The 12,037-nt window shown below is 35.9% G+C and overlaps 1 protein-coding gene across 1 annotated transcript in view; it reads left to right on the top strand.

Annotated features, from left to right (window-relative positions):
* The first annotated feature begins 2,994 nt into the window (after window positions 1-2,994).
* tmem106bb (transmembrane protein 106Bb) overlaps window positions 2,995-12,037 on the top strand; it is a 9,910-nt gene continuing 867 nt past the window's right edge. Inside the window, exons 1-8 of the mRNA XM_029426337.1 lie at window positions 2,995-3,093; window positions 8,353-8,556; window positions 8,666-8,729; window positions 9,243-9,402; window positions 10,160-10,300; window positions 10,511-10,560; window positions 11,012-11,065; window positions 11,144-12,037. The exon at window positions 11,144-12,037 is cut by the window's right edge and continues 867 nt beyond it. Coding sequence (XP_029282197.1) covers window positions 8,361-8,556; window positions 8,666-8,729; window positions 9,243-9,402; window positions 10,160-10,300; window positions 10,511-10,560; window positions 11,012-11,065; window positions 11,144-11,282 — 804 coding nt within the window. The 5' untranslated portion in view covers window positions 2,995-3,093; window positions 8,353-8,360 and the 3' untranslated portion in view covers window positions 11,283-12,037. The remainder of the gene's footprint in view (window positions 3,094-8,352; window positions 8,557-8,665; window positions 8,730-9,242; window positions 9,403-10,159; window positions 10,301-10,510; window positions 10,561-11,011; window positions 11,066-11,143) is intronic.

Genomic DNA, 12,037 nt, shown 5'->3' on the forward strand with positions numbered 1-12,037 from the left:
TGTACATGTGTTTACAGGTGTTTACAGGTCTTAATGTTTGCAGGTCTTAGTGTTTACAGGTGTGTACAGGTGTTTACATGTGTTTACGGGTCTTAGTGTTTACAGGTGTTTACAGGTATTTACAGGTGTGTACAGGTCTTAGTGTTTACAGGTGTTTACAGGTGTTTACAGGTGTTTAAAGATCTTAGTGTTTACATGTCTTAGTGTTTACAGGTGTTTACAGGTGTTTACATGTCTTAGTGTTTACAGGTGTTTACAGGTCTTAGTGTTTACAGGTGTTTACAGGTGTTTACAGGTGTTTACAGGTGTTTACAGGTGTTTACATGTCTTAGTGTTTACAGGTGTGTACAGGTGTTTACAGGTCGGGGAGATGAACACCAGATTACAACAATTAGATTGAAATATAATCCGAGTGGCTTCGGATCAAACACACCAGAAAACAGAAAAGAACATTTTGTCCCTGCTTTTGACTTTTACTAATACTACTTTACTTATACTAAATTGTCATCTGAACATTTAGAACCAGAACCAGAATCTGGTTTGTTGCCAAGAAGGCTTCACATTTGCTTCGGTGTTTAAAGCTTCATGACATAAACCAGAGACGACCTCGAGACCATCTGAGTTTCATTGGTCGTTTTATTTGAGTTTGTTTTTGATGCTAAAGGTCTTTTGTTGAAAATTATTTTATTTTGATAACAAACATGGAGCCCTGAAGCCAGCCAGCGTGGAACAACTTTACATCACATGTTTGCAGAGCCGTCATGGCGTCTCCCCGTCTGATAAATGCTAATTACCTGCAGCCTTGTTGGGGGAAGCTCACAGCATCACAGCAGCTGAGAAAGATGGTTATTAATGATGAAATAATGCATTAAAAATAGGCTTTCAAAGTGGATGTGGGCTAACCTTGGACAGCAGCGACTCATAAATATGTGAGCAATATAAATGAAGGCATATAATATCCACATCTAAAACAATATGATCGCATTAGAGTGGGAAATAAATGACCTGCAAAGCATCATGGGAATCAATGTGCATTAATTATCAAGCCAGCAGTGTCTCTTGTTCCCGCACTGGGATCCCACAAATCCCAAGTGCAATGAAGTCAGGGCTGTGTGTGTGTATGCGTGTGTGTGTGTGTGTGTGTGTGTGTGTGTGTGTGTGGCTGTTAATGTGTCCTATCAAAAAGCACTCTGGCTGTTCAAACGTGGTGTAAATCACATTAACATGGCCGACACCGCCCGTGAAAATGACATCATTTCATATTTCCATTGATCTGGAAACGGTTTGAACACAAATGAATTAGCACAATTTGTAACATTAGCCTGGAAGTAATCAGTGTTCATGGTGAGGACGTCCGTCACAGCGTCAGTCAGGTGACATATTGATGTGTATATTTCATATTATTCTCAATGTGTGACAATAACGGTGCAGAACCTGCAGGACGTTTGTGTAAAACCAGCGATGTGGATGAGCAGATTATTTCCTGTGAATATTTCTTACATTACTTGTGTTTCTTACAAATGTTCTGTGTGTATTATGAATTTATTTGTGTTTTCTCCTCCCCGACACTTTGTTTTTTTTCTTATCCTGTAAGATTCTTTAAGTTTATGTCAATCAAAAATCACACAAATGTATTTTTCTTAAAAGTTGTTTTACACCCCAAAAATCAAGAAGAGCCAGCGTGAAGCTTTGGCGACCCCTAGTGGGGGCCGGGACCCTCAGGTTTAACAACATGCTGCTCCACGTCCACGTGTAAAACATCTTGCAGCTCGTTGACCTCTAACGCTGATTCTAATACTTTAACTGCTGATAGGACCTGCTGCACATTGATCTGCTTTGCAAAGGATTGTGGGTCAGAATAGCCAGAAGATTGAGCTGCTTTGCAGACTATGTATTTGGACATCCTAAATCTTTTATTGTTGAATGTTGTGTTGGTGTCTGCTCAGTGTGGGGGTGTTCAGGGGAAATCAAAGGGGCGACACGTGTTTCAGCCTTAATACCAAAACGTGCATTTTCAAAGTTTCTCTTTATATATTTGTATTTTTCCTTAATTTGGTGGATAAGCATGAAAAGTGTTTCTGACACGGGGGAGGAAGTCTGTGCTTCTGAGCGTTTTAGATCTTGGAGAACATTAAGCTTTGATGCAGCGTTCTGTCTTTTCCTTAAGACTTCTGTAATTTATTGATGTTTCTTTAACGTCTCCTCCTCGTTCTGTCTTTTCTCCATCATCCTGTGTTTGTTGATTTATTTGGATCTTTATTGGATCTGATTTAGCATTCATTTGAATTTAACCTTCACTTCTTACAAAACCTTTGGGGCCGGTCATAGATCCTTCATCAGAGTAAAACTTTAGCTAATATAATACACATTGTTTCAGGTCTTTCTAAGCTTGAAACTCGTTTAAATCTTTGGAAATAGTGACAAATACATCGAGTTTAGATACAAAAATGAATTCTGAATCTGCAGATGATAAGACTTTTAGGTTCTCGAAATAATGTTGGATGAAAGGTTGACGTTCCTGTGTCCAATGATTAGATCAGGTATTGATTATGGATGTATTGTGATTAAAAACTGCAACTGTGATTATTTTGCCTGCAATAGAAAAGATGCACCTGCAAAGTTCTACACACAGCTGCGTCCAACTTAAAACAATACATCAATAAACTACATAAAAAGACAAAACAAAGAATGCAAGAAGAAGATATATTAAGTATTACACATGCTTTGTAAAATACAACAATAAATACAGAGGTATTATATAAATGAGTGAAGGAATCGTAAAGTGCATAAACTACATGATGTTGGCAGGAAATAAAACTTGTAGCGGTTGTTTTTACAGGTGTTAGCTCTGTAATGTCCACCAGAAAATTTATATTGGACTGTATACAAATATATCAACAACTGTTAATTAAAACAATAACGGTAGAGGGCAGCAACGCGCCAGTGCAGCGTTAATCTGCCGAATACACAGAAGAAAATGTTTTTTCCCATGGTCATGAACGCATCATATGTGCGCAAACTGCGCATGTCTGTTTTCCAGAGGATAAACAAAACTGCAGGGACAGCAGCTGGTAAATAAAGAGTCGCATTCAGGTAAATCTCTGTTTCTGAGATGAGACGTGTTATTCTCACTTTAACTTCTGACGGATAGACCGTCAGTTTGATGTTAAACTAGCTAGTTGAGCTATCGTAGCTACGGCTAATCTTCAGGGAGTTTGATAGCTGTCAGCTCGTTAAAGCTAGCTAACAAGCTAACTGCTAGTCTGGTGGTTGACAGCTACAAGCTTTCAGTTCATTTAATGATGTGAGCCAATCCACAGTCTTCCCTGCTAATGTATCGCTAATGCTAACTTCGTAGCTCGTCAGGCCACTAGCTCTCATTTAAAGTTCACAGGCCTAAGCTAAGCTAATGTTAGCGGTATTAATAAGCTAATGTTAGCGGTATTAATAAGCTAATGTTAGCGGTATTAATAAACTAATGTTAGCGGTATTAATAAACTAATGTTAGCGGTATTAATAAGCTAATGTTAGCGGTATTAATAAGCTAATGTTAGCGGTATTAATAAACTGATGTTAGCGGTATTAATAAGCTAATGTTAGCGGTATTAATAAACTCATGTTAGCGGTATTAATAATTAATAAGCTAATGTTAGCGGTATTAATAAACTCATGTTAGCGGTATTAATAATTAATAAGCTAATGTTAGCGGTATTAATAAACTCATGTTAGCGGTATTAATAATTAATAAGCTAATGTTAGCGGTATTAATAAACTAATGTTAGCGGTATTAATAAACTAATGTTAGCGGTATTAATAAACTCATGTTAGCGGTATTAATAAGCTAATGTTAGCGGTATTAATAAGCTAATGTTAGCGGTATTAATATACTCATGTTAGCGGTATTAATAATTAATAAACTAATGTTAGCGGTATTAATAAGCTAATGTTAGCGGTATTAATAAACTCATGTTAGCGGTATTAATAAACTAATGTTAGCGGTATTAATAAACTCATGTTAGCGGTATTAATAAACTAATGTTAGCGGTATTAATAAACTAATGTTGGTGGTATTAATAAACTAATGTTAGCGGTATTAATAATTAATAAGCTAATGTTAGCGATATTAATAATTAATAAGCTAATGTTAGCGGTATTAATAATTAACACGCTAATGTTAGCGGTATTAATAAGCTAATGTTAGCGGTATTAATAATTAATAAGCTAATGTTAGCGGTATTAATAATTAATAAGCTAATGTTAGCGGTATTAATAATTAATACGCTAATGTTAGCGGTATTAATAAGCTAATGTTAGCGGTATTAATAAACTAATGTTGGCGGTATTAATAAACTAATGTTAGCGGTATTAATAAGCTAATGTTAGCGGTATTAAAAAACTCATGTTAGCGGTATTAATAAACTAATGTTAGCGGTATTAATAAACTCATGTTAGCGGTATTAATAAACTCATGTTAGCGGTATTAATAATTAATAAGCTAATGTTAGCGGTATTAATAAGCTAATGTTGGCGGTATTAATAAACTAATGTTAGCGGTATTAATAATTAATAAGCTAATGTTAGCGGTATTAATAATTAATAAGCTAATGTTAGCGGTATTAATAATTAATACGCTAATGTTAGCGGTATTAATAAGCTAATGTTAGCGGTATTAATAATTAATAAGCTAATGTTAGCGGTATTAATAATTAATAAGCTAATGTTAGCGGTATTAATAATTAATACGCTAATGTTAGCGGTATTAATAAGCTAATGTTAGCGGTATTAATAAGCTAATGTTAGCGGTATTAATAAACTAATGTTAGCGGTATTAATAAACTAATGTTAGCGGTATTAATAAGCTAATGTTAGCGGTATTAATAAGCTAATGTTAGCGGTATTAATAAACTGATGTTAGCGGTATTAATAAGCTAATGTTAGCGGTATTAATAAACTCATGTTAGCGGTATTAATAATTAATAAGCTAATGTTAGCGGTATTAATAAACTCATGTTAGCGGTATTAATAATTAATAAGCTAATGTTAGCGGTATTAATAAACTCATGTTAGCGGTATTAATAATTAATAAGCTAATGTTAGCGGTATTAATAAACTAATGTTAGCGGTATTAATAAACTAATGTTAGCGGTATTAATAAACTCATGTTAGCGGTATTAATAAGCTAATGTTAGCGGTATTAATAAGCTAATGTTAGCGGTATTAATATACTCATGTTAGCGGTATTAATAATTAATAAACTAATGTTAGCGGTATTAATAAGCTAATGTTAGCGGTATTAATAAACTCATGTTAGCGGTATTAATAAACTAATGTTAGCGGTATTAATAAACTCATGTTAGCGGTATTAATAAACTAATGTTAGCGGTATTAATAAACTAATGTTGGTGGTATTAATAAACTAATGTTAGCGGTATTAATAATTAATAAGCTAATGTTAGCGATATTAATAATTAATAAGCTAATGTTAGCGGTATTAATAATTAACACGCTAATGTTAGCGGTATTAATAAGCTAATGTTAGCGGTATTAATAATTAATAAGCTAATGTTAGCGGTATTAATAATTAATAAGCTAATGTTAGTGGTATTAATAATTAATACGCTAATGTTAGCGGTATTAATAAGCTAATGTTAGCGGTATTAATAAACTAATGTTGGCGGTATTAATAAACTAATGTTAGCGGTATTAATAAGCTAATGTTAGCGGTATTAAAAAACTCATGTTAGCGGTATTAATAAACTAATGTTAGCGGTATTAATAAACTCATGTTAGCGGTATTAATAAACTCATGTTAGCGGTATTAATAATTAATAAGCTAATGTTAGCGGTATTAATAAGCTAATGTTGGCGGTATTAATAAACTAATGTTAGCGGTATTAATAATTAATAAGCTAATGTTAGCGGTATTAATAATTAATAAGCTAATGTTAGCGGTATTAATAATTAATACGCTAATGTTAGCGGTATTAATAAGCTAATGTTAGCGGTATTAATAATTAATAAGCTAATGTTAGCGGTATTAATAATTAATAAGCTAATGTTGGCGGTATTAATAATTAATACGCTAATGTTAGCGGTATTAATAAGCTAATGTTAGCGGTATTAATAAGCTAATGTTAGCGGTATTAATAAACTAATGTTAGCGGTATTAATAAGATAATGTTAGCGGTATTAATAAACTAATGTTAGCGGTATTAATAAGCTAATGTTAGCGGTATTAATAAACTAATGTTAGCGGTATTAATAAGCTAATGTTAGCGGTATTAATAAACTAATGTTAGCGGTATTAATAAGCTAATGTTAGCGGTATTAATAAACTCATGTTAGTGGTATTAATAAGCTAATGTTAGCGGTATTAATAAACTCATGTTAGCGGTATTAATAAACTCATGTTAGCGGTATTAATAAGCTAATGTTAGCGGTATTAAAAAACTCATGTTAGCGGTATTAATAAACTAATGTTAGCGGTATTAATAAGCTAATGTTAGCGGTATTAATAAACTCATGTTAGCGGTATTAATAAGCTAATGTTAGCGGTATTAATAAACTCATGTTAGCGGTATTAATAAACTCATGTTAGCGGTATTAATAAACTAATGTTAGCGGTATTAATAAACTAATGTTAGCGGTATTAATAAGCTAATGTTAGCGGTATTAATAAACTAATGTTAGCGGTATTAATAAACTCATGTTAGCGGTATTAATAATTAATAAGCTAATGTTAGCGGTATTAATAAACTCATGTTAGCGGTATTAATAATTAATAAGCTAATGTTAGCGGTATTAATAAACTAATGTTAGCGGTATTAATAAACTCATGTTAGCGGTATTAATAAGCTAATGTTAGCGGTATTAATAAGCTAATGTTAGCGGTATTAATAAACTCATGTTAGCGGTATTAATAAGCTAATGTTAGCGGTATTAATAAACTCATGTTAGCGGTATTAATAAACTCATGTTAGCGGTATTAATAAACTAATGTTAGCGGTATTAATAAACTAATGTTGGCGGTATTAATAAACTAATGTTAGCGGTATTAATAATTAATAAGCTAATGTTAGCGGTATTAATAATTAATAAGCTAATGTTAGCGGTATTAATAATTAATACGCTAATGTTAGCGGTATTAATAAGCTAATGTTAGCGGTATTAATAATTAATAAGCTAATGTTAGCGGTATTAATAATTAATAAGCTAATGTTAGCGGTATTAATAATTAATACGCTAATGGTAGCGGTATTAATAAGCTAATGTTAGCGGTATTAATAAGCTAATGTTAGCGGTATTAATAAACTCATGTTAGCGGTATTAATAAGCTAATGTTAGCGGTATTAATAAACTCATGTTAGCGGTATTAATAAACTCATGTTAGCGGTATTAATAAACTCATGTTAGCGGTATTAATAATTAATAAGCTAATGTTAGCGGTATTAATAAACTCATGTTAGCGGTATTAATAATTAATAAGCTAATGTTAGCGGTATTAATAAACTCATGTTAGCGGTATTAATAAGCTAATGTTAGGTTAGCGGTATTAATAACTATGTTAGCGGTATTAATAAGCTAATGTTAGCGGTATTAATAAACTCATGTTAGCGGTATTAATAATTAATAAACTAATGTTAGCGGTATTAATAAACTAATGTTAGCGGTATTAATAAACTAATGTTAGCGGTATTAATAAGCTAATGTTAGCGGTATTAATAAACTAATGTTAGCGGTATTAATAAACTCATGTTAGCGGTATTAATAAGATAATAATTAATCTGAGTCTGTTTGTTGACATTAATCTGAGTCTGCTAACAGTCAGCTGTGATTGTAATAAAACACCAGGTCGATTTAATGTAATTTATAATTGCTATAAACGCGCTCGAGCTCATTTCCATCTGAAATGACTGACTGCACAAAACTGTGCAATCTTCTAAAACTCAAATACACAAAAAAGAATGAGTTATTAATGACTGAAAAGGTGTAGCCTGAAGAGCCTATTACACATTCTCATTAAGTGTTTATATATATCCCCAAAGGTTCACATACACACAAGAGTTCTGACCACAGCTTTATATTTGTTAATCCTTTTATTTTTCTGTAGATATTTTCATTTCCTTTTTAAAACTATTCCACAAATGATCTCTTGACTGTTCTACATCTTTGTTTTTCTGAACGTAGTTCATCCTGATTTTTTACTTTATACAGAATTTGTGCAGTTTTAAACGTATAATAAATAATCATTCCTATAGAAAGTGGTGAAGTGTGATCGGGTTTCTTTGTTGTGAGGATTTAACGCTCGTCTATATTTTAATGTGAATTAAAGACTGTTTTTGTGTTTTCCAGATGTGACTATGGGGAAATCTTTTTCCCACCTCACTAAACAGACCGGCCACGATGAGGGTCAGGACAGCCTGACCTCGGCTCTGGAGGACCCTCAGACCGAGGACGGGAAGGCGGGCGACGTCTCCCAGTTTCCTTACGTGGAGTTCACCGGACGGGACAGCGTGACGTGTCCCACATGTCAGGGTACCGGGAGGATCCCCAGAGGTAAAGAGAAGTCTTCTGTAGTCACAGGATTCCACAATATCCAGTGATGATTCTAAAATAAAGAATCAAACAACTGACCGCCTCAACATTGATTATTGTTTTGTTTCAGGACAAGAAAATCAACTTGTGGCATTGATTCCATACAGCGACCAGAGGCTGCGGCCCAGGAGGACGTGAGTGGTTTTATCTTTGTGTCCTACAGGAGCGACACGCGCAGAGCTGTGGGAGGACGAGTCCCTGCAGTCCTGCAGTCCCACCCTGAAGTCAGCGTCACTGGTTCCCTCCACAAAAAGCCAGTTAGATTTTTCCATTAGTGTTTGGATTATCACAGAAAATAATGTCTGTGGCAAACAAACGTTTATGATACTTAAAGGTTTCGTTCAGCAGGTAATCTCTGTAATCTAATCCCAGACCTAAAAATATCACGTTCGACTGTAAACAAACTACCTCACGGTCGTAGCTCCATGAAGTCACCACCAATCTGCAAGTCTCAGGTCTGACCCGATGTCCTCCCGGGACGCAGGTAAAACATGAACGAGGTTATTAAAAATGAGTGGCAGTGATTTCCACCCAGATGACTTCTCGCCCGCTCCACTGCCGCTCGATGTTTCAGTATTGTAGACGATAACACTGTAGGAACTGACACGCTCTCACTAACACACCGTGTGCGTGTGTGTCGTCCACAGGAAGTTGTATGTCTCAGCGTCAGTGGTGGTCTGCCTACTACTGTCCAGCCTGGCGGTCTTCTTCCTCTTCCCCCGCTCCATCGACGTCTCCTACGTCGGCGTGAAGTCTGTTTTTGTCAGCTACGACCAAGAGAAGCGCAGCGTCTACCTCAACATCACGGTGAGAAACACGAGACTAATGTTGAGTTCAGGGAAATGTGTCAGCAACACTAACGCCTGCAAATACAATAACGACAAAGGAGGAAGTTTTCTGCTTAATTTATATAAACCATCTTTTCAGCGTTTCCTTAAGAGAGGAAGAAGCAAAGTAGACAAAATATTAAAGTATTTAGTTCAAGCACAAGAAATGTAACCCGAAAGTCCTGACTGGACATTTCTCACAACTCTGGCTGCGTGTTGTGGCACCGAGCTCGATCCTGCAGAACTTTGTCATTTTTTTTGTAAAGAGTTTTTCGAACGTCTTAAACTTTCTTTGCAGAATAATAATAATAATAATAATAATAATAATAATAATAATAATAATAAACTTTACAAAAACAATATGTTCCTCACACTCTCTGGCCAAATAAAGACAGCAGATGCTAAAATATATAAGTAAAATAAAAAACACCATTAATAGTAATAACAAATCATTTATATTCTTATTAGTTTATTCTCAGTTCATCTTCAAGGCCCATCAAGTTAATTTAAGTTTAGTAAACACATTTCACAAGAAGACGAGGAATACATGGTTTTATATGATGAATAATAACATAATAATAATTTATCAGTATTATTAGTTATTATTAGTCGCAGTCTGTGATGTCATCCTGTAAGATGATGAATAATGTTTTGATATAAAGTTTTATAAACACGTTGACACATTAAAGTGTTGGAGTTCTGAGCTCTGAAGAAGCTTCTTCCTGTTTCTGCTCCAGAACACTCTGAACATCACCAACAACAACTACTACTCTGTGGAGGTCACCAACATCACGGCTCAGGTGCAGTTCGCCAAGACGGTGATCGGTAAATCTCGCATCAGCAACATCACCGGCATCAGTCCTCTGGACATGAAACGGGTACGTGCAGCAGCTCAGCGTGCAACAGCTCAGCGTGCAACAGCTCAGCGTGCAGCAGCTCAGCGTGCAGCGCTCAGCGTGCAGCAGCTCGGCGTGCAGCAGCTCAGCGCTCGGCGTGCAGCAGCTCGGCGTGCAGCAGCTCAGCGTGCAGCAGCTCAGCGTTCATCTCTCCGTGTGAGTTCAGCTCTTTATTCTGCTGTGTGTTTTCAGATCGACTACATGGTCCCCACCATCATTGCTGATGAGATGAACTACATGTAGTAAGTTATTGTTGCTTCACACACATGGAACATTTAACATATTTATATTTTCTTTCTTCAATTGCGATATCGAGCTGCATTACAGCAACATGTGACGGACCAGATAAACTTCTTCTGCAAAGCCACATGTTCCAATTATAAAGCCGACATGACGACGCTGGTGTCATATCAACTACGACATGACCTCTGACCTCATGACTTTATGCTAATTAATTCAAACTGTTCCACGAACTTCTTGTAAACACGTAGAGAAGCGATGTTTCTGCCACTACAATGGACACGAGCTGACGAGTTGTTACAAACAAGCTCAGAATAAAAGATGAATGTTTATTTTAGGTTCGTTCCCACTGAGATATTGTTCAGTGTCTTTGCTGTTGTAACCCCCCCCCCCCCCAGTAGATTTCAGTTTGTTCATCTTCAACACGTTCACAGCATCTGTTTGTACTTGCAGTGATTACTGCACTCTGCAGACCATCAAGGTCCACAACATCGTCGTCATGATGCAGTGAGTACGTCGGCCTCGTGTTAAAGTGCACTTTGGTTCCTGTGGTGTGTGTTCTCAACCCCCCCCCCTTCTCTGCAGAGTGACCATCACCACCTCGTACTTCGGGCATGCGGAGCAGGTGTCTCAGGAGATGTACCAGTACGTGGACTGTGGAGGAAACACCACGACCATTAGAGGGATGACCCAACCCTTCAGCCTGCAGCACCCTGCAGAGTAACCCCCCCCCCCCTCACTCAGCTCCTGCAGTCAGTCCACATCCACACGAAGAGAAGAACACTTCATGCTTCTTATGGAAGAAAAAAATAAGCTAACGTTTCTGACTTCATGTCATCATTCTAAGATCACACACACACACACACACACACACACACACACACACACACACTCTAAGGTTAGCATCCCTGGTCTCCACAAAGAGCAACAAGATTATTTTATTGGTTTTTGGATTATAGAAGAAAATAAGTTCTGTGCAAAACAAACTTTTTCACGTTTTGTTTGAGTTTTGAGACGTAAAAGTTAAACGACAGCTCGGCGAGAAACTTCGGCGTTAAAGCTCCAAAACTCCCCAGCTGGTATTTACACACGAATAAAACCAGGAAGTGCTAAAATGCTGATTCTATCACAACCACGAGATCTCTTCACCTCGATGTCTCGACGTATGAAAAGTTGTGTCTGAATATTTGCTTTAAAAAAACAAAAACTTTGCATTTTATCTCAACGTTTAAGTTTCGCTGCTTCACACGATGAAAGTGTAATTTCATGTTAAAGTAATTGCAGATTTGATGGAGGCACCATAATGCACTTTCTAAGTATATTTAAAAAGCGTCTGAAGTTTCCTCGTGTCGTGTTTCTGATATCTGCTGACTCCACACTAATATTTGTTCGTTATACTTTATACATTTTGTCTGAAGGAACTTCTGCTGCATTTGTTTTTAAAGGTAGAAGTGGAAAGAATTCTTCTTCTCTTGCACG

Source organism: Cottoperca gobio, unplaced genomic scaffold, assembly GCF_900634415.1.
Source record: "Cottoperca gobio unplaced genomic scaffold, fCotGob3.1 fCotGob3_158arrow_ctg1, whole genome shotgun sequence".
Classification (NCBI taxonomy): Eukaryota; Metazoa; Chordata; class Actinopteri; order Perciformes; family Bovichtidae; genus Cottoperca; species Cottoperca gobio.